Genomic DNA, 27,638 nt, shown 5'->3' with positions numbered 1-27,638 from the left:
CCTCAGAGCGATGCACATCTTCCCCACACACCTCCACCACCAACCACCTAGCACGGGGCAGCAGGGTGATAGATACTCATGTAAGCTGAGTCAAAGTCAGTTTTGTTCTACAGATTTGAATATTTTGAAATATTTTCTATCTTATTCATGCTCCCCTTGTCTGTGCACATTATACATTCTTATCCTTGTGTAAGAATATATAAGAATAATAAATTCTTATCCTCTATATAGGAGGCAAACTTCAACCCATAGCTACAGGGCTTGGTTTTTCAGCTCAGGTAGCAAATGCTGAGGATGACTGGTCCAACACCAGCCATTGGCTGTGTTGATGGCCATCACAACAGGGGTGCCAGCTGCATCATTACGATACCCTCTGGCAGCAGATCAGCAGCTGCAAGAGTGTACTGGATTAGCAATAAATCAAACACATCCTGTGAACGTTGTTGCAGGATATGATTAATTTCCATGTATGCCAATAGCACAGTGAGCCAGCTCCTCAGTTACTATAAAGCTGCCTAATTTTGGACTTCAGGATTTGGCTTGGTGTGTGCTCACTTGAGACTCAAAGTCAGTTTTCCCATATCAGCACATTAATTATATTGGCTTCTCTGTTCAAGGTCAGATCCTGGTAAAATTTGCAATTTACAGCAAGGAAAGTTTGCCTTGCAGCAGTGGATGGAGATTTATGAGAGTTGCTTTGCATTCTAACCGTTGCGTTCCAGAAAAACATATATGATTAGTATATCCAGGGAAAAGGGAGCTTGCATGGGTCCAAGCAACAAACCCAAGAGCCAGAAGAGACCACAGTGGGCAAAGCCACTGGACAAATGCAAAGACTGAAGTAAATGACACTGTATTTCCAACACCTGTTGCAACATGTCAGGGAAAAATATAAGGGGGTGGAGACTCCTCCACTTCTGCTCCTTACGCTGGTGCCTAAAAGCCCAGATAACCCTGTACTTGTGGAAGCAACTGACCTGACACAGCTCTCCATCATCCCAGTGTAAATCATCAGTACACTCACTGTCATAACTCACATTTATCCCTGCATGAACATGAGCAGAATTTAGCCCGTTAATATTTCTGCATTTATCATCCCTCCATCCTTTCCCCAGATCTGGGGACTCCAGGCCTGCAAGGGTAATGGGGCTGGTGCAGCCTGTTGTAGCTGAAACATCCTGGATGGGAGAGAAGGTCCTAATATCCCTGTGCAGAATGGCTGAAAGAAGACCAGAGGCAAAGAGCCACTCCTGGATATCTATGGGGTGGAAAACCTATTGTTTGGGGTGCAACTCAATTCAGACTGTGCTTTCCTGGTACTTGGGAGGAGCATGCCTTCTAATGACATGATTATGTCCCTGCTGAATTGTTGGCCTTTACAGTGTTTGGATTTCCTGGTGACTCCATTGTGAAGGGCCCCATTCACTCAGGCATGTTTACCCAGCTGCAGGAGCTTCTCCAGGGCTGCCTTGCTCAGGACCGGGATGCAGCACCATGGATTGTGGGAAAGAAAAAAGCAATAAGCTCGAGAGGAATAAACCGAGAAGAAATCATGCTGGAAATGCTTTATTTGTTATGGGATGGCTGTGAGTATGAGATGACCTCATCCCATGGGGGACAATAAGCAGATGCTCTTATTGGGAGCAGTGCATTCAGGGGCTCTGCATTACCTTTTCAGGACAAAATTATGTTGGTGGCCCCAACAAATGTGCTATTTTTTTGCACTCAGGTGATTTAGTAAATCTTAGCAATCAAAGGAAATGCAGCACTGGGTGTTTGGGTTCCCATCCAGTCTTAAGTGGAAGACTTTCACTGAAGTCAGGAAAGGAATATCAATTTAAACCCTCTAAGAACTATTTCAGCTTGCCTGATGTGCAAGCAAGGTATTGTGTATTAACTAGTGAAGCTTGTAGCTGAAGACCAGGAGAGGGTCTGATTATCCTTTCCCTGGGGAGCCTCTCCCTGGGTAAGAGGAAGAAAAAGCTACCCTAACCTTAACCCTAACCACAACCCTAACCCTGACCCTAACTCTAACCTCCACACACACCCGTTCTGTCTGTTCACACAGAGCACAGTGGTGGCCCCAGTCCCTTCCAGTCCAACTGTAATTCACACAAACATTTAAGGCAGAATGTGTACCTTACATGTGCGTGGGGCCTTGCAAGGGAGGTGCAGTGCTCTTTTGCTGCCTCCCACGAGCTGCAGGACGGCACCCCAGACACTCTGCTCACTCACCCACACATGTAGACTGAGCGGAGCCTTTTAGCTCTCTCTTTGGAATATGTGTAAAGGGACCTTAATGAGGAGAAGAAATCAAATCCTTTTAAGCCCAGATGCTTGGATCATGGGTAAATCTGTGGGCTGGAATACGGGAAAATTCCACAGAACTGGATTTCTTCTAATTCACTTTGCTGTATGCAATCCCACCACTGCCAAAAGGTGACAAAATTCCCACCTCGATGCTGGGCTTGTCCCAGACAGTCACAGAGAGAGAAACACCACCAGTGTACAGTAACTGCTTTCACTTAAAAGAGAGCAAGGAAGAGAAGCAGCAATAACAATAAAAAGGGCAAAGACACACTCAGCCTCAAAGGCTTATAAAAAGCAGCTTAGCCTTCAATAAGTAATTCTTTGAAAAGAAATTAATGGAAAAGGTTACAAGCCTGCTCTTGAGCAGAGCCTGTCACACTGCTCTTTCACATCGTTACTACAAATGGAACAAGTTCGTGGCATTTCTTTTCATTTCAGATGCCCTGAAAGCCTGCATTACTCACTGGACCTTGCATTTTTCCCTTCCCAGTCTGCACAATGCACTGGGGAATTCCTCGTGGGTGATTCAGCGGGTGATGCGCGCTGAGCCCAACCTGCACACCCCACAGAGCCAACAAAACACATCTGCTGGTGCCTGTGGTGGGACACAAGGACACTATTCAACCCAAGCCTGCTTTGCAAAAAAGGAAACCATGAAAAGGAGGAAAAAAAATCAGGGTTGCTGGGACGGTGCTGTCCCCTCCCCTGTAGGAGGTGGATGAGGATGTGGCACAGTTGGGAAATCAGATTGAAGATGGGACAGGGAAATGGAGTCTGAACTTTACAAACTCGGGGTTGCCCTTCTCATGCAGCCAGGCTCTGTCACTAGGTGGTACTGTGCATCACAGCTTCATGCCTTCTCCTAATTCCTCACTCCTCTGTCCATTCCCTTGGTTAGTTGTTTTACTGGCAAATACTGTGTTTTGAAATAGGGAACCTGTTGTCCAAGTCCTCATATTGTCCTGACTTCACACATTTTTATTGCTGAAGACAGTTAAAGATTCTGACTCAGCTAATGCTCAGGGTTGGTGCCTGATTTGAGTTTTTGCTGTCAAACAGCATGTGTTTAATGCTGCCTGGTGGAGCCGTTTGTGATGGGTTACAACACCTTTCAGCACCAGATGCTCAGGCTCCTGAAAGGGAAGGAAAACCCAAACAAATCAGGGATGGTTCTATGAAAACAGGGAAAGAAGAAGGATCTTTGATTCTTTTTGTAATGAAACCTTTGGTTCTTTGAAAGATCCTTATCAATCTTATCACTGCCTGGGAAAGGACAAGGAGGGATTTGTTGGATTTTCGCTGCGCTCCTTTGGCTTCCTGGCAAAAATCCAGGTGCAAGGGATTTGAAAGAACTTGGAAAAGGGGGTATTTTTTTGCTTGTGCAAGAAAGCCTGAGCAGCCCAGGGGCAGCAGGACCACATAACACACCTACCCTTGTTTCCACACCAGGTCCTGCTGTACGTATTTTGTGCAAAAAAAAAGCCTGTAAACCTGGCTCTGCCTTCTGACCTACAGACAGCCTTGTGCAGCAACTTTGCTTCTATCAGCCTGTGGTATGGAAGCCACCTCTTGCATTTTTAAGATGAAAGCCCATGACACAGACTGTATTGACTGTATGAATTAGGTGCTGAATGATGGTGCTCTCTCTCATTAAGATAACTGTTTGTTATGCATAAAGCAGCTTTTATAGCCTGGCTGGAATCTCCTGTCAAATGCACTGTCATAAACTCAGATCATCCCAAAGCAGTTCTCAACATAAGAGAAAGAAACACAGACACACAGGCATCCAAGTCTTGAAAGATCCCAAGATCCTCCAGTCTCCTTGGCAAAGTTGGCTGCAGACCCCAGTGTCCTTGTCTCAGGCCAGGACAATGGACCCAAGGTAAACTTTTTCCTGTTAAATTAGCATTGCTACTTCATGTCTTTTCCCTCTTCCCTCAAAAAGGAAGCAGCTTATTCAGCATTTCCCAGCATTCAAGTACTCCCCAAAAGCCTCCTGCAGTCCAAAACAGCATCAGAACAACTGCTGATTTGAGATCCAGCCTTGTCCTAGTCTGACTCCAATTCCACGCTGCTCTAAAGGTACTAATTTAAAACTCCCTTTATTTTCATAGCTATGGAAACTGTCAAATGCTAGTGATTCTGCAGATTTCACAAAAGTGCCAAATGGCCCAGCAAAAACCTCTTGCAGCATTTTTTCTGAGTGTGTTTCATTTTGCATGAAGACCTTCTGTTTAGTTCAAAATGTAAAGGATGAGCACCTTGATGGGTGATCAAAATGAGGTCAGTGATAACTAACATAGGAGGCTTCTTCAAATAGCTGGTCTCGTGCTCCACAGCTGCTGCTCTACAGTGCTCAATCACTCAGCTGTGCTCACTTCTGGGGTGCACCGTGGACATGTGAAGCAGCACTTGGAATCAGGAGTGGCATTTGGGTTTTGCCTCAGAGAGAGGTTAGAAGCAGTGTCATCTGCAAGCACTTTAATTTGCTTATGAACAGAAGATAGGGTGGAAAGGGGGGTGCAACTCCTGGCAAGAATATCCAGGGCAAAAAATACAAAAAATACTGAAAAGCAAGAGGAGATACAGCAGATGGAGGGGAAGCAGGTCTGTTCGAATCTGTAAGAGGGCAGATATGTGGTATTTCAAGGATAGTGAAACTCTTCAAGGCCACAGGCTTGTCATAACCTTGGGTCTATCACCCTGCCCAGGTCTCATACCAACTACTCAAACAGCAACCTGGTTCCACCAAAGGAAATAGTGGCTAAGAATGAAAGAGAAATGGCACATCCCGAGAAAAGATACATGTGAGAAGAAAGATTTGGAGAAGACCTTTCCTTTGAAAAAACCCTTGGAGTAAATCCCAAGAGGCCATCCAAAACATCATCTCTAAAACTCAACAAACTTGTGAGACACAGGAGCAAATGCCCCACTGAGAAAACTTATGACTAGTCTGTATTAATATGAATTAATCCCTGGAGACTTGCAAGGTGTCTAGAGCCCTGTTAGAGGAGAGGAAGACTCTTGAATGAATTCCAGGATAATGAGATCCCCTGAGAGTTGGGTGAGTGAAATAAAAAGGGATCTAGTAAACCAATGGTTATCAGCTCTGACAAATTATCTCTGCCCACCCTTGAGCATTCACAAATCATTTCAACACCATGCACACTCTCTTCCCTGCTGCATTTTCCTGGCCAGGTTTCATTTACTTCCAGCCCTCCAAGTCTGATGCAAGAAGGAGAGGAAGCTGTAATAGCTGTCATGTCTTCCCCATCCACATTTAATGGTTAAGACATTATCCATGTGTATTAATAAATGATAGACACTGGCCTAGGATGAAGGTGCAGTGGGTGGGAGATGGTCCTAGACCTCTGCAGAGCAGATGGATTCATCTCTCCTGGTCACTCCCAGCTATTGACAGCACTGGTAGGAGACACCTTATGTATGAACTTTCTGCTTTATGTATGAACTGGAGGACGCAATGAATCACAGGAATGAGTCTGTACTTGTTAAACCATCCACAGGTAAGTATGGGATTAGTTTTGCTATTAAACAGTCTCCTAGTTGGGATGGTAGTGGATTACTCCTTGGAGCCAGTGTTTATCATCAGCACCCAACAAAGGATAAAGGTTTAATCCTTTCTTCCTGGTTTGGTGCCCACAGGGGCATTTTCATTGTGGGTTATCACCTGTGACATGACTCCTTGGCAAAGTCAATGGTAGCACTTGAACCTGGGGCTTTCCACATCAGACTAATCCCTTTTGACCTATGGGTGTAAGCCAGAGGAAGGACAGCATCTTCAGATTGGGGTGACTCTGAAGCCATGTGCCTTTTGCTGAAGCCAGATAATGAAGCCCATAGCTGGGAAGGACTTTGGCCAGGATGTCCCTCCACAAAGGGCTCCTCACCCATGCCAGGACATCCAGGCGCTGCGGTGGATGATAATATAAAGAAAAAGCTCTGGGGTTCAGCCCCCTCCCAGGTTACACAGAGCATGGCTGTTTACACTGGCTCTTTCACAGGAATTCAGGATCTCAGTCCCGTGCTATATTTAGGCTGCAAATCTGCTGATATTTTTTTGGTTGCTGGCCTTTGACACACAAGTGTATTTTCTGAGAGGAAAAATTTCAGCTCTTGACTAAGTGGTGGGAAAATACAACCCCCAGAAATGTTAAATTTTCTAAAACCAGAGCCAGGAGTTAGGAACTGACAAAGGGGAGTTTACATTACAAATACAGTCTGTTGGCTGAGCCAAATGTTTAAGGCAGCCCCATGTCGGGGACCCTTTGTCTCGACTAGCAGGACTCAGCTGGCTCCTGACACTTAAGACATCCTGATTATTTACATTTTAGCTTTTACCATAAGAGGAAGGAGAGCTGTTAAGAGCTGATTATCTTGGGATGAAGAGCAAAGAAGTTGAAACTGGGACACAGTCCGTTATTGAGACATGTTGTCTGCAAAGCAACTACTTGTGTTCAGAAAAAAAAGAAATAAAAAAGTCCCACTTCCAGATTCCTGGTATGAGTGTGTTGTAGGACTGGGATCCAAGGGGAAAAGATTTCTGTGAAAACGGCTTGAATGAAAGAATCCCTTTGTAGGAGGTTGTGACTGATAAATCACAGGAATACTTGTGATATGATACAATAGTGGCAATTAAGAGACATTTCAGATGACGAATGCCTGAGAATATGCAATGCAGTGAACTTTCCAGAACCTCTCTTTTCTGAGATGAACACTGACTCTATTCTCACTTTAACTAGAAATTATCCTACTCCCTGTGCTGCTTATTCCCCTTCCTCCTTCAATACCTCCTGATCCTAGTGACTGTTCTGATACAATTTGTCTGGCACAAAACATTCTTCATGTGCAGTCTGGTTTTGCAAAACCCCTGATTGATTACCTGAGGTCTTGCAAAGCCCAGCTCAGCCTCTAGCCCTACTGATACTCAAAGTTGTTGTCTCAGCTGTGGCTAAGCACATGAGGACCTGCACGACTCTAGGCTCCTCTGGATCTAAAGAATATTAAAAAAAAATATTTAAAAAAAGGGAAAAAGCAGAGGTCAACTCAAGTACAGCAACTTGGAGTAACATAAAGATTCCCAGCCCTCAATCAGGTCTCTCTTTATCATGAGCTGTTTCTTTACCAGCACAGAAGTGGATGTGTTAAGTCCCTGAACACAGAGGTGTTGAGATCAGGACTCACGGAAGTGGAGCAAGGAAGGTTTGCAATGACTGTAAACCCACATTTCTGCCCTCCTGGAGCTTTATGAGACCCCCTCGACTCCCAGTGTTCAGCAGCTTCAGCGGCATAGTGACCAGTGAAGTTGATGAGTAATTGCACACAATGGGACTTGCAAGTTATGCAATGCTGCAGACATGGGGTGACTCCTGCCAGGTGCTGGACAGATGCTAATCCCCCATTGGGGTGCCAGATGCAAGTTCACGGAGTGGAGGAATTTGACCTTGGATAACTTTTTGTAGTTGAGACTCAGTGCTGCCTGTCATGCAGACCCCTTCTCCAGGAGCGGGGGATAGGACCAGCCTGAAACTATGTTTTGTCAGCTGTTTTGGAGTCTCAGTGGACTCACATGTTAAAAAAAAAAACCCTCTTGAACTGAAAGGAGAGGAAGAAAAAAAGGCAGGGTTTGAAATCCCGTGACAATTTCCGTCCAGCCTGGGCTCATAAGTTTCCAATTTAGGAAAACAACAACCCTCCTCTGCTACGAGCTCACGTGAACACATGCTCTGTGTAAGGAAATTTAAACAAAGAGTGTTATAGGTGAATCAAAAGTGGTGGACACTAGAAATGGCTCTTTATATTTAAACTTAAAAAGTAATTCATGTGCCAATGTTGGCTGTAGCCACTTCTGGGTGTCAAATATGCATAGGGTTAATATCCTCCTCAATCCTGGGAGGGATGGAGGGAAAGAAAAAACTCCCAGGCCCAAGAGCAACTGTTTTTCTCTAAAGAATTGGATGCTATGAGCTGGATGTGAACACAGTTTCTGCAAGGGTGCAGATGATTCACGGCAGCATCTTGGATGCAGCTGCAAGCACAGTCAGGGCAGAATTGCACCAATGGCACTAGTCAGCTCCACCTTATCTCCAGAACATCTGAAAGAAATGGCCCCCATTGCACAAAGTTTTTGGTGGAGCCTCAAAGACATGTTGCAAACAGTGAAGGAAAAAGGATTTTTTCCCCCATGATCATCTTCTTTTATGCAAGAGAAAAAACACATAGAAGCATGATGGGACTGGACGTGTTCTGGGGCTACTCTGAGCCATATATTCAAGATGGATTTTTCTTTGAGGGAGAAGGGGTTGAATCAAACAAAAGTTCTTCTAGCAAAATTCCCCGCTGTTTCCAATTTCTTTAGAGGATTGAAGTGTTCACAAATATCTCTCTGGGGAAGCAAAGCTCTTTACCAAAAGCAGCTTCCTGGGGGCCTGTCCCATTACAGAACATGTTGTGTTAACTGCAACAGTTGAAGCTGGATGGCGCGAGGGGCAGGGCTGCTGGGCACTTTCCTGATGGCTGCCAACCTTCCTGCGGGCTTCCAGAACCTTCCACTGAGGCCTTGGATTACATGTATTTAATCAGAACAACATGACTGAGCTCTACCTCACAGGAGTGTGAGTGTTTAATACTTTGGCACACAGTCGGGTTTAGCAGTCTCAGCTCTTTCTGGTTTCAGCACAAATGAGTAGACAATCCCCAAAGAGTGACTTGCATCAAGACATCTATCTTGAAAGGGTCCATCATAGATGAATTGCCTAATTTTTGACAGCTAAAGGAACACAAAATGCATTCCACCTCATGTTTCAAGACTCTGAGCATAAAACAGCTAAGCACAGGGATAAAACAGTTCAGACCTGGCTTCTGCAAACCCAGGAGATCAAAAAGTATTTCCTTTGCCTTGCTGGAAGGTGCATTTCTGCTATAAGCAGGGTGAGCTGGTGAGGATTGTCTCCATTGAGACAGTTTGTATTCCCTGTGGAGAGCACAGTTTTCATCCCTTGCAGACTAAAGCAAAGAAAGGACAGGAACGCTCAGCCATTGGTGGTGGCCTCCAAGAGAGCTCAGCTTTGGGACAGACTCAAATCTACTCTGGTTAGGAATAATTCAGCACTACTTGTGTTTGCTCCTTGACTGGTAGCCTCTATAAGCTGCACTGGCAGTCCTAACTCATTTAACACCTTGAAAGACTTTGCCCACACATCTGGGGCAGTCAGACTCCTTTCCCATGAACAAACTACTACTGGAGATTGAATGTTTCTCACAGGGAGGCAGGTTGGAAAAATGCTCAGAGGAGCAAAACAACGCCAAATACACCTCCCCTTTAAAGAGGCTGCTGTATTTCTTCAACAAAGAAACCTCAGTCATGAGATTTCACCACTTCTCCTACCATCCCTAAAAGTTCATGTAAAGACAGATAGGAGGGTCAACATTGTTTTAAAGTCTCTCTAATTTTCTAGCAGCACCGAGCAAGCTACAGCCCAGGGAAAACACGACAGTGTTGTGTTTGTTAACAATTAGTTAACAAGCCCCAGCCTAGTGAAGCTCCATGTTAGCCTGAACAGAAAGGCAGCACAGCAATCCCTGAGGTGATTCAATGGTCCAGGCTCAACTATTGCCCAGAACACCTCTGGAGCTTCTCCCGGCCCTCCAGGAAAGCCCTGTGCCTCTTGCCCTGACCTACAGCTGCCTTGGGGCACTGGAAGGGGAGATGAGACCCCACAAGCTGAGGGGAGTAGGTGTTTGTGACTGCTCAGGAGACAAAAGGGTTATTGCCCCAAACTTCCCAGCTGTGTAAGCCCTGTGTGCTCCTCTAGTGAGCCCCACCATGACATTTTACCTTGAATTCTTGGCCTCAGGTAACACATCCCAAGTATCCATCCAGCTTTACCTGAACCTGGCTGCTACTGCCCTCTTGCCCGACGCAGTGCGGGATGAAGGCCAGCCCTGGACAGGAAAATTTGGCATGTCCCAGAGAGGGAATAAGCAATAATGTCTAACTGGATATTTTGAAGCATTAGCATTTTGACGTCCTCTCCACTGTCATCACTGCTGTGAGGGGCTATGGTGGGGCTGGTGGCAGTGGCACGGGTCCTACCAGATTGTCCCAGCCCTTCCCAGCTCTACAAAGGCAGGGGAAGTCTGTACCAAATGTTGAGGGCAATTTTACAGTGTGCTATAAAAATATGTGGGGATGGAAACTTACTGAACACCTCTTGTGCTTTCTCCGTAGATGTCTTGAGTGGAAATGCCTTGAGGTTCCCCATAGGCTCTTCCCCCCCCCCCCCCCCCCCCGTCTGTTTGCATATGATTTCTGGCAGAGATGAATTTTTAACATTTGATTTTCTCTCTCCTCCTTCTCCTGTATAACCTTCTTTACTTCTGCATGCAGTGAAGATGGGGTGAGAAACTCTTCAAGCCAAAAGCTCCTGAGCTGCTTTTAGAAACATATGAAGCTCATTAGCCCTTTCTGCAGCTCTAGGGGTTTTGGGTGGAGGGTTATTTTTTCCTCTTTTTTGTGTGATTTGTGTTAGTTGTTGTTGGGTTTGTTTGTTTGTTTTTTGGGAAGCAGTTCAAGTCTCATAAATGCTTAAATATATAATAGTAAAGTTTGAGAAGTCTCCAGGGCAGCTCCAGACACCATGGACTAGCTCAGCAAAGAGTACTGGGGAAGAAAAGTTATAGTTGCCTCCCCTCAAAATTGGGAATTAGGCAGGCTTCAAGCCTAATCAGGCTTTAGGGGGCCTGAAACCTCCCGAACACCAGCAGTACTGGGGCATCACAATGTTCTGAGAACAGAGCAGCTGCCAGCGAAGAGCCCTGCAAACACAACTCTATGGGTGGCACCAATACCCACATCCACCATTGTCCTTATGAGCAGAACACCAACAGCCCCACTGAAAAACCCTCTGCCCAACACCAGAAGACATCTGGGTTTGCTGTCTTTCAAGGAGTTAGAAACAGCTTCAGCTACAACTTCAGACCTGAATAAGGTTCCATTCTCTTTACTTTAGCTAACTAAAGTGAATTTTGTTGGCTCTTTTCTCCTGCCCACCCAACACTCCCACATACCTAATTCCCCATTTCCTCAGCCTTCACTGTGCCAGAGCTGACTAGATTAATGTGAAATGTTAATATGTCAGGCCTGGAAGGAAAGCAAAGAGCTGGTTGTGTTTGAATTCCACATTAATCTACTTGGTGATGAAGCTATAAATCAAAACTTGGAAGTTTTACCAATCTGAAATGATGTGTTTAACATTTCAGCCCTTTCCTTCCTCCCTCTTGCCTGACATTGATTTGCACAGCCTTTTACAGCAGCAGGGCAGGGTTGCAAAATGCTTCTTTCGCTCTTGAATCTTTAATTGTGCTTAAACATAATAAGATGTCTTCAAGGCAAGCAGGGTGAAGAATGGCGCTGAAACAAGAATGGAATTCCCAAATTGCTCCTTTTTGAGGAGGAAGACCACATTCCTCATAGCGTACATGGGGTTGTGGGGATGTCTCAGAGCCCAACAGGAGGTGGAAACAGTCTGTCCCTTCACTGATGCACTGCCCAGCAGCATGCCAGCAATCCACCAAGTGAATGGAGGAGAAGCCTTAAAACCCTTCACCTCAACTTCCCAATGCCCATGGCAGCTGGGGGAAAAATCCTTAACAGCCCCTGCCAGCAGTGGGAAACACACCTCAGATGTGCCCACCCAGCACCTCTCCTCAGGGAAAATAAAATTACAGGATCTGAAAAGTGGAATCACAGAATGGTTTGGGTTGGAAATGATCTTAAAGATCATCTCGTTACAACCTACTGCCATGGGCAGGGACACCTTCCCCTAGACCAGGTTGCTCAAAGCCACTTCCAACCTGGCCTTGAACACTTCCAAGGATGGGGCATCCACAGCTTCTCTGGGCAACCTGTGCCAGTACCTCACTACTCTCCCAGTGAAGAATTAATTCCTAATATCCAATAATTTCTTCCTAATAACCAAAATTAAACTTTTTACTAAAATATGGAACGATTCATGAATTTGTGTGTCTGCCAGCACAGCAAAAGCTCTTTCCTCTTCTTCATTTTAGTTGAACATCCAGCCCCTTGATGCTACAGCCCACCTCCTTCCTTATTCCCATTGCCTGTAACTGGACATGTGAGGAGCAATGAGGCACTGAAGACAACTCTGTGCTTGTGTCTATAGCTTGAAGTGAGTAATTTTATCTGTTTCTGCCTGAAGTAAAATTACTTAACTGTCTTTCCAAGTACTTGGTGGATAAGGAGCAGCATATAAAAAGTACACAGCACTACTGCATACAGTGTGTGAGGAATTAAATGTCTGTGATTGGTATCCTTGAGAGATGACTCTACATCCAGTGGTCTACCTCTGACTTGGTAGAAGCAGTTGGTGAGATTTTAAACAGACATTTTTACTGAAGATGTAGGTCCTGGACTGCCTAATGTTCTTTGACATTGCACAGGCATAGCCTGGAAACTAAAACATTTGTTGATGGATTTGGAGATTAAATAAATAGTGAATTATCTTCAGGACGTTAAAATGCAGAACTGACTGCCTATCCCATAATAGTAAACCAGCCCTCCCCCAGTACTTCTTGAAATGTGAGTATTTCTGCAAAAGCAGACACTGTGTTAGTTCACAGGGCCATTTGTTTAGTAGGTCAGAGCAGTCAGACATCTGGGCATTGGTAAAAATACATCCGACAGCTCGGTGGCATCTTGCACAACTGACTGTCTGAAAGCCTCGACTGGAAGTTTATTATTTGTTAATCTCCTTTTTCAAAAGAATTCCAATCATGCAGTCAGGAAACCACATGGTGGATCACAAAACACAATTAAAATATAGAAAGAATTCATTACAATTAAAATATGGCAACTGGTGAATATTAGCCCCACTGAAAACAGATCAAGGCAAGAGTTTTGTTCAGACTGGGAAGACAAATGTATCCCTGGGAATCAAAGCAGACTTGCAGGAGGATTTATTTGCCAGGAGAAGAAACGCAGACTGAGACAGATGATGGTACCTTGCTTCAGGGTACCAAAAGCCTCTAGTTCTCAGATGGCCTAAGTACCAAAGCATTGCTTACAGACAGTGAGAAATGGAGTCACTCAACATCTGTGAGACAAATCCAGTCTGGAGACCAAGAACGAGAAAACAATTTTGTGATTGTTTTAACCTATTTTATAACAACTACTACTCAGAGTACAGCCTGAGCAAGTCCAGACTTCTGATTGCTGTGTCAGTTTGTATTTGAAGATTGAAATCTCAGGTGTGTCATATTGCACTCTGACCACCACAGCCCAAAATTGCTATTCCATCTACCTCTGCTAACGCAGTGGCATTGCCACTGACTTTCTGAGACCCAAGAAAGCAAAGTCTCTCTTGTCAGACATAAGGGGAATTACACTGATTATGTTGATGCCTGGAGCTTGTTTTCTTTTCAAGAACTCATTGCCTGTTGTATTGGCAGTAAATCTGGATTGTACCCTCTATACAGCATTAGTTTAGTCTTTATATATTTTGTAGATGGGAGACTAAAAGGGGCTTTCAAAGTTTTGGAAGGTTGTATGGTGGAGATAACAGTTTAGGGCAAGGATACAAAAAAATTCTCCAAGTCAGGGATGCAGCCATGGCTTTGGTTGGTGGTACAAAGGAGGAGCTGAGTCCTCCCCAGTGGTGTGTGCCGAGCACATGGGTCTTGCTCAACCAGGAACCTGGCTGTGTGCTACACTGCTCTGGTACCCCCAGCTCAGTCACAGCAAGTGGCCCCAGAAGCAGAGATGCACTGAATTGTGATTAACTCAAAGAAAAAGCACAAAGCATACTTTTCAGAGTATGAAAAAGTTTTGCTTTATTTTACAAAGTTGACTATTGTTTCTTTTTAGGTTTTTTTTTTTTTTTTGCTTATGATATCATGCAGAGGTCCTACAGCTGATCTGCTTTGCTCTTAAGATGCAGTAGCAACAGGGATTAAGATATAGTAGCAACAAAAACTATCATGGTCAAGAGCTTATTTGCTCATCTAAGTAATAAGCAGTGGAAGAAGTTTCTGTCTCTAGGAAGTGATTAAACTGTCAGGCTTTCTGTCCAAGTAATATCCTACTAAAATACTCTGCCAGCATTTAAATTGGAGGATGCTGGCTACTGGAGGAAATGCTTTTAGGATTAATATACACAAGTGTAGAGTTAGCTATCAGCTCATCCTGGCTGCTAATGACACTGCTGCTGCTGGATCTCCGCAGTGATGAGATCCCTTTCCCAACAAACCTCCGCCCAGCAGCAGCTCTTGTGATGCCTGACCCATTATTTCAGATCCTCTCCAAAGAACTGTAAGCTCATGGGCATTGACGAATAAAGTGACGTGGTTTTCCTGAGCTTTTGCATGTGTTCACTGACTGTCTGAGAAACAAAAAGCTATGCAAGTCCACCCTGACCTGTGAGTGTCAGGCTGCATTGATGCTTGTTCAGGTGGGAAGGGAGGCATCTTTGCTGGTCCCATTTCATTGGTGACTCCACCAAAGGGGGATAACATGCCAGGAATGTGATATAATGCCATGGGGGATGGCTGAAAGCATGTACATATTGTAATGGAAAAAGTTCACTTGTGGGTAAGCTCAGTGCTCACAACAAAATAAATCTGTTAAAAAACCACCAGTCCTGGGATTTGTCACAGGCAGTAGCATCTCTTGGTGCATGGTGTGTAGGCTGGGATACATTATTAACAATCAGAATCTGGACACATCTGGAAACTAACTCCTTAGTTTTTGGGGATGCTTTTACTTAGGTGGGGTGTAAAAAAGGGGTTAAGCATCGAGCCCTCTTGCTTTCCCCTCCCCTTTCCCAGGCACAAGTGAGCTAATTGGCTTCAGGTTCAGATTCCTAAAACAAGCTGCAGAGAGAGGATGGGGCAGCCCCACACCGTAGGCAGCCTCTGCACAGGCTAACTGTGAGGTGAAACCAGTCAAGACCCAGCACAGCCCAGGGAGGGCAACTTGGTTCACCTGGAGCCATCACAGTGGTACTTCTCAAGTGGGTTTCAAATTCAGGCCTGGGGCCACCAGGGGAGTCAGTGGGACAAAGGCCCTTCTGGGCTTGTGTTTCTGGCTGTCTTCTGGAAAAAGTACTTAAAATAAAAATGCTGCCCATGCCTGCTGAACTCCAAAGACCATAAAATCTATTCCTGAAGTCTGCTGAAACCAGAGCATGATTTGAAACTGGTTCAAAGTTTGCTGAAATTACTAAAAGCCTTGCCCTGGTCTCCCTCTAACCAACACACACACAATTTCTGCAGGCTTTTAATCTACCTTCTTTTGTGTAACTTGGCTTCACACTTGGAGACTTCCAAAGCACAGGAAAAGTGAAATACCGAGTAAGTGGGGGTAGCAGAAAATGCCTTTTCCAAATGCAAATACCAATCAGTCACTCCAGCGTCCAGCATTAAACAAATCTTTGGAGATGTTGAATATTTTAATGGGTTTATCCCCACAGCAGAATAAATGCCTAGCCTTAGTTGTCTAAGGTTGATTAAAAAAGCAGACGAGCTGGATACTGGTTGGTTTACAGTGCCTTTGCAACCTGGACTCACCTATGGACTGGAATGAGTTGCTATTCAAAGTGACATTCAGTTCTAGTTCCTTCACTGTGATGTTCAGTTTATTTAACCCAGTTTAGTCAGTCTCAGAAACACACACAGTTTATTAGAGCTGTGTCATTATACCTCAAGCTGTAAGCAATTACTATAAGCCTACAGAGAAGCCAGTCAACCGAGCCCCAAAGCTCTCAATACCACATAAACCATACATTGAGTAAAACAAAAGTTTTAGACAATCAGATGCCCGGGACTTTGCAAGACGAAGCAGTTGGAAGGCATTGCACAAGTCAAGTAGAGATAACTAGGGCTGCTGCAGTTTAAAACCCCCTGCGAATGCCCATTTTCCACAGATTGGGTACCTTTAGGCATCATTTCCCCTGGGTAAGTTATAAATTATTCCTGTGCAGCTGCAGAGACAGTGTGAGGACACAGAGCAGCTAAGGTTGTACTTATGAGTATAAAGCTCAAGAAAAGAGGATATAGCAGATTGAACTTTAATTTGCTTTCACTTATTTCCCTCTGCTCTGTGGAACAGAGAGTTTGGACCTGTGTTCCACCATGGGAGACCCCATCACGATCCTCCTAACCAAAATGTTTCTCCTCCTGCACCTCCCCTGCCCATGCTGTCTCCTCTGTCCCACCGCTTATGTAGGACCCAAAGCGCTCAGTAAGAACAGGACAGGACCCTGTGAAACTCCCAGGGGGTCTCCCCCTTGCAGCACTGGGGTTTGAGGGTCTGGCCTGGTGTTTTGTAACCCTACCTGATAAACGTCTCTGGAAATGCACCATGGCTTCAGCATGAGCTGCAGGACCCTCAGGTTTCCAAAGCGGCAAGTCCTCAGAGCCCGGGACGTCAGGCTCCACACCAGGCTGTCCCAGCTGTAGAGCAGATCCTCAAAGCCAAAGAGCACAGCAGCCATGCCAGCTCCCTGTGTGAATCACCCCGGATTCCCTGCTTAGAGGCAACCAGCTAATCCCAAGGTGCCTTATGAACTGCAAGGTTAAAAAGTCACTGCAATTTCCATCAAAGAAGGAGAAATAAAAGCAAGCAAAAAAAAAGAAAAAAAAAATCAACCACCAAACCACTAAACCAAAACGGACAACAAAAAACCAGCAGCCAAAATAAACTGTTTGGGGATGTGTCTTTCTCCCTTCGCACACGCCCTTCAGGATGTGGTTTCTCCCTCTGTGTATCTTCTCAAAGTGAGTCCTGCTGCACCCAAAGATGAGCAAGGAAGAGGTAAAAATACCTCTCCTGACTTAGGAAGGCAATTGCACATCCCTCACAAAGGGCTTCTTGGTAACACTGCATCACCTCCCAGCTCTCTGCTGCAGAACCAAGAGGCAAACTCGGATCCAAAGTCATCACTTTGCATGCTCAGTCCTGGGACTCCATCCAGAGGGAAGAAAAAAGCCGCTCACTCTCCGTCTGCCAACATTCCCAAGACATTCCAGTATTGGGCTTAACTCTTTCAAACACTCCCAAAGAACATCTGAGAAGGCAGCTTTGCCGCATGCAACATTTCATCCTTTCATTTCGTGTGTCGACCCGCCATTGCACAGTTACAGTCCAGTCTTTTCCCCACTCAACTGCCCGGTCTGGAGCCTTTTTATATTTTGAACTGAGAAGGGAGCTTTATCTGTATGTGAGAATTACGCAACAGTCTGCAAAGCACCTTATTTACCCAAGGGGTGATATTTTGGAAAGTTTCATGGATTAAACAATGGCCTTTTAAAATCAGTCTGATTCAGCTGGTGTGGACGTATTATTAACCCTTGATGTGCTCACATTGATAAGGTTGGGTCTCATCCGAACAAGCCCAGGAGAATGCAATACATTTCTCTTCATCTGAGCTGGATGCCAAAACACCCTTTTTGGTCTATAGATACAAAAATGGCATCCCTTATTTACACTTCTTACATACACTTCTGGCATCCCTTCCTAAAATAAGTGTTGAGGAGGGATCAGTTCCCTGACTGTTTCCCCTCAGGAGCACATTGTCTGGGTGGAGACTTCAATGCTGTCAACATCTGTGATGAGTTGAGCTGAGGGAACTGGTCCAGTGAGGGTGAAAACACATTATCAACATGAGGATTTTGGAGTTCAGTTAAATCACCACAAAATCATGCAGTTATGTTGCAAGACATTTTCCAGCTAAATCACGAGTGCTTCTTCTACGTATTTAATCACCAGGTGGGGAAACCGAGGAGGAAGTATTTTTATCAAAGGCACAGTGCAAGCCAGTGCCCTTGGAGACAGCTGCCTGTCAGTGCTATTTTTCACTCATTTCACTCTCCCTTCAGAGGAATGTGCAAAAAAAGGCCACAGGACTTGGAGGAAGCTGACAGGAGTCAGCTGGAGAATGCCTACATGGAGTTGCTTCCAAGAAGGCGCTTTTTAGCGGAGTAGGGAGGACAACACTAGTTTGGGCTGAAATCATGAGGGAGCTGAACTCCTAAAGCTGCTGATTTAGAAGAGCTGAGAAGGCATAATTTCTGAAAAGCCTCAGTGTCTTCTCTGATTCAACTCCCTGGAGAGGGAAGGAGCAGGAATATTAATATCTGCTTGATTTTCTGTAGGTCTGTCCCACCATGACCCCATCCATAATTTGTTCTTTGAGGACACAAAGCGAGCCGTGCGTCATGATAACGGCACAAGGATGCTCGTCAGCTCATTGACTGGGCAGGTGGAGGGCCAAAAATACAGCTGCAAAATTCATGTTCTCAGCCTAATTGCTTCTTCAGGACTTCGTTTTTAGAGAGGCTTCATAAAATATGGTAATAAAATCGTAATAATGTTTCCTTCAAACTTGTTAGAAGCTATTCATTCTGCAAAGTGCAGTTTTCCTTCCTCCTTTCCCTCTCGCTGCCTGTTTTCTTGGTGTCCAGCCTTTGCTGTAGTCTCCCTATGCTCATCATCTCTTGGTTGTTTGCCTGCCTGTAAACTTGGTAACTCTGCTTCTGTTAGCAGTGATGTAGACAAGGGATCAGGAACATCTCCCTTATAAAGCCTCATTTGAAAGAAAGACACTTTTTTCTTATATATAAATTGACTAGACAATATTTGCTCCAGGCTACAGCCTGATATACAAGGTCTCTGCCTGGGAGCACAGGAGAGGAAAAGAAAGAAATGTGTTTGATAAAGGAAAACAGAGGGGGGAAAGAAAACTTAGCAAATGATTGCTCTGGGATGTGACCTAACCCTTTTGGTATTCTGGAAGGGGGAGAGGAGGGGAAATGGAGAGTATACCGCAGTTTTAAAATTAGCTACCCCATATGTGCATCAAGTCTTTCCGTATGGTTGAAAGGAGACTTTCGGTCCCCATCCCAACTCAGTAATTACTCAACAGATGAGGGCAGCTCTGAAGGAGCCTTTTCACTCGGCTGATGACATAATCAGACTTTCTGAAAACAGTTCTCCTATGTATTTATTTAACTGACAGAGTGGAGCAGTCTCTTTAGGAGTCACTTGGGTCTACAGAAAGCCCAGTGAACATTTCACTGGGTAGATTTACCTTCATGATTAGAGCAGATTTTTTGATTTCCTGGGGAGGTTTTCCTGCTGATCAGACACTTAGTATTTTTTGAGAGGGTAAAAGCTGCCTGAGTACAGGTTACCCATCCCACCTTGCAGCATCTGAGGGAATTACAACCGTGGAGGTTTCTCAGACAAAGATAGCCCATCTCCTCTAGAGTCAACTACCAAAAGAGCTCTTTTCCAGGTAGACACCACAGAATATGCTTTTTCTTATCCAAAAAAGTCAGAAGAGGACATTGCTATAGGGAATGGCAGAAGAGAAGAGAAAAAATTACCGAGAATCAGCAACTTGACTCTTCTACTGGTGTACCCTTTAAGTAATTTCTGTAAAATCATCTTATAATTCTATAAAACAAACTCAACTTCACCTTCACTAAGGTCAGTTTGGAAAAAAAAGCCCTTTGCACTCGACACAGATCTATAGACATTTGCAGGTCTTTTCCTCTCTAATTATGTGCTGATTATTTCCCGCTGTTTCTGAGAAAATGTCAGACAAAACATTTACTACCAAACCTCCCACGTTTTACTGACAGTCCGACGGCTGTTTCTAGGGTATAAAAATAGCTCCTTATTTCCCATGAAAAAAAGGAAAAGAGACCAAACCCCTTGGACTGCTGTGTTGTTTCATGGGACTGTCACTGAAGCTTGAAGGTTGGGGGTGGATTTCCCTACCCAAACCCAGCAGGCAGCTCCTCCTCAATGCAGACCCTGCAAATCCCTGCTGTGCACTGGTGTGGGTGGATGCTGCCTGCACCATGAGCTTGAGAGACAGGTCCTTGTTTGCCTTTTTGTATTCTGGCCTCTCTTTCCAGCATGCTCCACAGAAAATCTCTACCTACAGCTTCCCGAAGGGTGTGGATGTATTTGGGCTCGATGAAAGAAGGACACGCCGGGTGGAAGGTAGTTTCCTTTGAGCTTGCTGTAGACATACCAGAAACATCCTGTTTCTGCTCCACATATGGCCCCAATGGTCCCTGCAGCTCCAGCCCAACATGGTCTTTTAGGTTCTATTTCAAATTCATGTCCCTTTTTGATCTTTATTTCTCTATAATGTAAAGAGGATTAATGCCAGTAAGATCTTTGTGCCCAAAGTTCCCTTTCATGCTGCAGCTTCACGCATTCTTATGTTGGAGATGTTATTTTGAGATAAATATTTAACTAGTTACATTTTTCTCCTTGTGCCCTGATGGCACATAATTTTTGTGGTCAATATGATGGGAATTGTTAGTGATGTCCCACTGCCAAGCGATCAAACACACCGAGAAGGAGCCATGCCCCTTCCTTCACATCTTCCCAGGCAGAGCCAGGGCACTCAGTGGAGACTTACAGAAGTGACCTCCCTCCCATAACCGAACTGAACCTAGACTCTCCCAAGATTTCCAAATGGTCACTGTGCACCAAATCCACGTGAGAATCTGAGCCTCTGAGTGCCCTATTTCCACCCAAATCAAGGTGCTGTCATCCTTCATACTGGGCTTCCCTGTCTTTCTCCTGACACCCAAGGAGGGATCATAGGGATTTTCTGTGTGTTCAGTGGGAGTTTCCCAGAGTGCAAGGACTGGATACTTTTAGCTTTATTTCTTGTACCTTTGCCAGGTTTTGTACTTTGTATAAGGAAATCTTTGAGGGAAGGGAGTTGGGAATTGCATTTGAGTTAAAAAAGCAAATCCTGAGACTTGAGGCTTATCTTATACAACACAAGGAAACTTGACTGAATTTGAGAGGAGTGAAAATAAAGTGTGGATGTCCATACTGGACCTGCTGAGCCCTTTGATCAACCAAGGGTTGATCCTGTATTAATTTTGAATTGCTAAGAGACTGTGACCTCAGTCTGGCTAGGCCACAGTATCTGGACAATAATCTTGCCTGAAACTTTACAGACTTATAAAGGAGGCATCCACAGCCCTAGCTCATCTCTCTGGAACTGTAAGATAAGAAGCTGTACTTGGAAACATCAGCCCAAAGATCTGCTGCCCCATGCAGATGTGATGCCCATGCTGCACTGTTTCAGTTACCTCCTAACTCTCACCTACCACATGCTTCCAAAACCACAGATAGAAACAACCTCCTCCTGACTCCCTGGTCTGCCACCACTAACAGCCCTAAAACTTTCCAGCAGAGAAAATTCAAGAAACTGAGGACTTCCCTGCTGGTTGCATTTTGGGATGAACATCATGAGTCAGAAATCCTGGGCAATTTTTTCAAGATATTCTCACGAGTCCATATGGCCTAAAATGTTCCATAATGAAATGAACTGCTGTTTCACGGTAATAACTGAATGAAAATTTACTATTCCAGTCATCCACCTTGATCATAACATTTCTAAAGCTCTTTGAAAATGTAAAGTGCTCTGGTAGTGCTGAGTATTATCGTTATGCGAACAGCAGCTCCCTCTGCATAAGGCTCTACGTGTCCTCACTTTAGAGAGATTTTTATTGACTGACACAGGAGAGTATGTCATAGCCTCAAATCATACACATTTCATTTCCTAAAGTAAGTTGTGTTAGCGATTTAACAAGGTTTAAAAGTAGGTGAATCCTATAAAGCTGGGCTTTTACTTGTCCCTAATATTCCACCGGCTAAAGTGATTTTCGCTTCTACTATGCAGAAACGTGAAAGAGATTGTGCAGAGATTTGCTATTCAATCCTCTTTCTCCATGAACACTGTGGTGAATGAGTCTGCAGGAGGGGATGTAGGTCAGGACAATGTATTAAGGAAATAGTGCAGAACAGCCGCCGAAAGTGAATGGTGAGATCTTAAATACGATTATTCTCTTTGGAAACCCAAGCTTATGATTAACTCTGATCCCACTGGCGACTGTAACGTCCTGTGACTGGGGTCTCCAATCAAAGCAGCACGTGCTTGCAGATGCGCATCACCACAAGGCTCATCATCACTCTGTTCTCTGTTATTATGTGCAGAAATGCTTGGGAGAATTATTTTTGGCCAGAGGAAAACAGAAAAAAAAAATCAGTCAACTTAGGAGGCAGGTATAAATAGTGAACAACCTAAAGCTCATCCAGCAGCTGAGCTGTTTTCCTACCATGTTATTCACCCATGTTTAAAATAGCCTCTGACAGGGTTCAGGGGTGAAACAATACAAACCTGTGTTTGTGCCCATCAGGAGGGCACTGAATCTCAGACTGTGGATCAAACACACCTGACTGTTCTCAGAAGTAGTCATGCACTTGTGCAGCTACACTCTTCTGGTTTCAAGCTTTTGCTTATTCCTTTGGTAACTGGAGCAAATATTTGCCTTTGGAGGTTGGAACTAGAAGATTACTAAGGTCCCTTCCAACCCAAACCATACTATGATTCTTTATGAGAGGTTCCCATGCTACCCCTGTGTTCATATAATTTTGAATTATACATTTATCTGGTGCTTCCCACCTCTTATCAGATGATGGTCAAGCTGTCCAAATGTCCTTAGCTGTGGGTTTGGAGGACACATTGCTTCATGTTGCAGGTGTCCCTTAACTGATACTGTTTGCCTGGGACAGGGGACAAATCTGGTGGCTCATAAAAAGCCAGTCTGCAGTTCTGCCCTATGGCAAGATGGATAATTTAATGAAGGGCAGCCTTGCTGCCCATACAAAACAAGCCCACACACAGCGCAAATGGCCCCTTGCAGCAGAACAATTTACTACAACTTATCCTGCAGATACATTTAAGTATCTGTCTGATTCAGACACAGTGGTAACACTTCCTGCATTCAACGACTGATACAAAGTCCTTTCTGTTCACAGACAAGAGTGAGCATTTCATTAAAAAGGAGAAGGGCATAAGGAATGTATTTTAGAAAATCAGTAGTCCAGATTTCTCATGTTTGATCTTGCTTATGGGTTGGAATGCCGGCTCCTGCCTAAGTTAAAGAACACATATTTAATTTATTCTGAAGCTTCTTATAAAAGATTGTTACAAAAAATACTGGTATTACTGGATAGGATGCAATTGCCACCTGACAAAGAGGAAAGATAAGCAGGTCAAATATAACCTTCAGAGTGGAAATGGGGAGGGATCTGGTCCTATTCTAGAAAACTCACCAGTTTCTTGAGCAACACAGAACAATCACATAACTTGATGGATCTCCATTTCCTCAGTAGACTAACTCACTGACATTTTTCAGATGACATGAAATCTCAGGGGAACTATTTCACGTTAAAAAGTAGATAAGTGTTCAGCCTGCCAGAAAGCCAACTGGTCATGTTCCATGGGAGGCGTATACTAAAAAGCAGAAATACTTAATATATCTTGGATCGATAATGTACCCTCTGTGTTGAAAGCTCCTACACTGATTATCAAAATGAGCATAACTATGGGTAAATAAATGTTTCCTGAGGTGAAGACTACCAAAATACATATATACTCCCTGTGGGAGGAGTGTTGTACACATCCAAGCAATGCTAAATGCATGTAGGGAGGCTGCTGTGGAGGAAGGGGATGGCTCTGTTGACTCTGGGGTAGAAACGTCCCACACTGAGCTGCTGACTCCACAAAGCACACACTTGCACACTCATTCATGGCATCTGGCTCATGTGGGGCAGTTTGCTTGCTCCTATTGCCTAAGAACAATTAATCTGCAGATGGGAAACGCAGGAGTCAACAGAGGGGGATTACTGTACTGCAGCAGATCTTCACGCTGAGAACATCTCCCCAGCTGGGACCAGTTAGGCCTTCTCAGTAGAGCATAAGAGTTGACCTCTACCCGGTTTGCTCCTGAAACGCAGACCCCTGTGGCTCGTGCTAATGGAAAATCTCCATTTGCGTTGTAGGACAGCGCTGGATCCATGCCATCCACAGTGATAATGCATGCACAGTTGACAGAAGTTGATAACTTGTGCTTCTGTTGCTGGTTGGTTTAAAACCCTGAGCAAACATCAGATTCTATTTCCTCTCGATGCACTGGGAGATTTGTATTATTGAACTGCCACCAGAGCTGCAGATAAACAGGGACAAGAGGGCTGAAGTGCCTATGTGGGACAGACAGTCACAGAGGCTGGCAGTCCTGGCTTTCCTTTTCTCTGGTTGCTTTCTACAGCTACTATTACGCCCACGGAACCTCCAGCATTTCCAGATGGGGTGCTGAGTTTTAGGAGGTATAAATAGTAGCCCAGACTCCATCTGCAGAGGTGGAGAGGAGTTAATCAAACTCCCCCACGCTCTGTCTTCCAACCTGATGATTTGCCATGGGGGATCCCAACTCACTGACTGGCTTGTTTGCTCATACCTCCTGAAAAGAGGATAAAATAGATCGAAAGCTGTTGGATTGAAGCAGCAAGTCAGTCACTTGATTGTCTCTGTGGACAGAGCAGACTGAAGCCGTTCAGAAGTTAAAACAAAGAGGATTTACGGTCTTGATTTAGAAATTTATGACTCATTCCCATTTTGGCTGTTAGAAACGGCTGTCATTTCCCCTGCCCCCAAAACATCCATTCCATAAAAAAATAAAGCCCATAAGCTCTTTGCTGTTCTTATCTTGATGCACAAAGAATTCAAATGTTCACTGTCGCTATCTGGAGCTTGACTTCCTGTTATTAAGAAGGACATCCTAGTATTTAACAACATGAGATTTTTATTTTTTTCCCCCTTCTTTAAGCCAGGCAGAAAGTCTAATGATTCTGGGGTTTGTTTCCTGCTTGTAATTAAGTAGGTCACAGCTGCAAAGCAAGAGAACAAGAAAATATTCAGATCACACAAAGCCAAGAGCTATTAAATCATTTGCAGCTGAGGGATATGGCAGATTTTCTTTTTAAAAAACAACGAATTCTCAAGTCTAAGGAAAACAAATATAGGAACTTTTAGGAGAATGATGAAGTTGGAAGTTCTGCCCAAGCACCACAGTAGCTCAGAAAAAAAGGGAGTGATCAAAACCCAACTAATGTTGTTCACAAGTTGAATAGCTGCATGTGGTTGAAATAAATTCACTTCTTCATTGCTTAGAGCCATATATTCTATCCCTTCAATCTACTTTGAACCACATGCAAGACTGCCCTCATTTCTCCTGGGCAGTTCCCACCAGGCCCTCCGTGTCAGCCTGAAATGCCACGCTGTGCCCTCTCCTGTAGGTCCCACACACCCTCCACAATTCCAGATGCAACTTAGACACAGCACGATCTCTACCCAGACAGATCTACCCAGAAGACCCCACAGGGTTCAAGACCTTCTGTTCTGCACTCGTGGCTCATGTTGTTGTGTTGCTCTGGTTTGTCTCCCACTCCATGTCCTATCAGGACAGCAAGCTGATCTTGGTCCCTGCACGGCTGCCTTCACCCCACAGACAGTACCAGCAGTGCATGGTCCATTGCCCTTGATAATCCATGCACATGTGAATTGAAGAACAACCTCTGAAGGGCCCTGACAGCAAGGGTAGGAACTGGGGTTTAGTCTCATCATGGACAAGCATCAATTGACAAAGCTATGTTACAACCTTGCAAAGCCAGGAAAAACTTCATATAGCCGAAGTGTTTGTCTGTGAGAACCAAGCACTTTAGGGCAAAGATGCTTCTGATTCACCTCATTTGGTTTATTTCAGGATTCAGCAAGAGTAAAAATGACTGCACATTTCTGTAATTGTGCTTTTGCCTGGACTTCAGTATAAACACTCCTCCAAGCCATTGCTTGGCCAAAAAGAGAGGACTGAGAGCAACAAAGTTATCGCCCTCATCTTCCCAAGGTGCAATACCTGGAACTGCTCTGTTCCATAGCGAAAAGGAAAAGAAAAAGGGTACTCATCTACGAGAACAGCCCCACTAAGTGGCTGCCGTGGTCTAAGGAGCAATGGAGATGTGTCCCAAATGCATCGTAGTTGTAACAATAGGGCTCTTATTCGGTGCAGTGAGAGAAATGGTCTTTGGGAAGATTTGTGTCGGAAGCCCACCAAAATCAACACTGAACACGGCAGTGGTCCAGTCAGACAAGAATAGCTGCCTTGGCAAGGAACACCCGCTGTGAAATCTGTTTGATTTCAAAATAGGGTGTTTGGTTTTGTCAGAGAGTGATTAAGATATGGGCAGAATGGCAAGAACGAGAGCTTACTGCTGTTTCTATAAAAATGTGATCAGGAGGGCCTTAAATCTCCACAATTACAAATTGGTGATGAGCTCATGTTTATTCAAGCTCTGATTGGGAAATTTGTCATGGGAAAGCAAGGCCCACGTAGACGGTTTTCTGGGCTCTGTCCCTGTATGACCAGACGTGGTCAGTTCATTCCAGGATAAGAGAACGTGGACCTTTTCATGTTGGTATTTCTTGGCTTTGCAAACTGGTAGCTGGGAGGGGGAGTTGGTCAGTGCCTCCCCAACGGGCAATCGTTACGAAACAGAAACAATGGAAGGTTTCCCAGAGTCTGGTGCCTCGGGAATTTGAGGTCAGTCCTTCCAAAGTGCTGACCTCACAGGAGAGGGGATGAGTGCAAGACTGTGGTGGTAGATATCCTGGGTTGCGCAAGATGCCCGATCCATTTTCGAGTGATTCAGGATATCTGGATTTGTGGGTTTCCATCTGTGATTTCTCTAAGAGGTGATGGTTTCAGAAATGTTTTGCTCACATCCCTCCAAAATGGGGTTCTTTCCCTCTGAGCCCCTTAAATAGAGGACTCCTAGGGAAAAAGGTGCCAATTTCAGAGAAAACACTGATGCTGGGTGCTAGAAGGTTTGTTCAGAGACCCCACAGTATCTCTTGGTCTTTATAGGAAAACACTCATGCTGCCTACACCCTTGTTTTGGATCTTGCAGCATTTTCCCTTCCAGTCTAGGGTGGATAACAGCATCCATGAATTAGTATGAAACAAAGCTCAGGAATGAAAAGTTTTCAAAATGCTGCTGCAACCCAGAGCCTGGCCAGCACCACACAGTCTACTGTGACTGATTGTCAGGAAAAGCTGCTAGATCATCCGCTGGCATCAGTCTGATTATCTTTCCCCTGACACCATTCTCCAGGAGCTGGAGGTTGGCCCCAAGGCCACTTTAACCACTCTCCTGTGACTGATTTGGTACATTGGAATGCACTAACATAATTGTGCTTTTAAAAAATCAACGTCCTCTGGTTTTATGACTCTTCTTGGCCAGGTTCCCACTTGCTGTAACTGAAGCAAACCCTTTTTCTTCTGCAGGAAACTGCCACTATTGGTGCATTTGAAAGTTTTCAGGAGGATACACAATGGCTGCATTACAACAAAGTCTG

General features: G+C 44.6%; 1 protein-coding gene across 6 annotated transcripts in view; it reads right to left on the bottom strand.

Moving 5' to 3' along the window:
• The window catches only part of FRMD4A (FERM domain containing 4A), a 364,661-nt gene that overhangs the window by 162,964 nt on the left and 174,059 nt on the right, over positions 1-27,638 (bottom strand). For 2 of the 6 annotated variants that reach the window (XM_027639747.1, XM_027639746.1), the window contains exon 1: positions 16,680-16,866. The exons of the other annotated variants lie outside the window; for them this stretch is intronic. In XM_027639747.1, the coding sequence (XP_027495548.1) occupies positions 16,680-16,838 (159 nt within the window). In that variant the 5' untranslated portion in view covers positions 16,839-16,866. Of the gene's footprint in view, positions 1-16,679; positions 16,867-27,638 lie in introns of those variants that run through there. 6 annotated transcript variants of the gene reach the window in all.

The sequence above is a fragment of the Corapipo altera genome, unplaced genomic scaffold (genome assembly GCF_003945725.1).
Source record: "Corapipo altera isolate COAL_440 unplaced genomic scaffold, ASM394572v1 1b, whole genome shotgun sequence".
NCBI lineage: Eukaryota > Metazoa > Chordata > Aves > Passeriformes > Pipridae > Corapipo > Corapipo altera.
The sequence above is the reverse complement of the archived record's forward strand: the minus strand, read 5'-3'. Positions and strand labels throughout refer to the sequence as shown.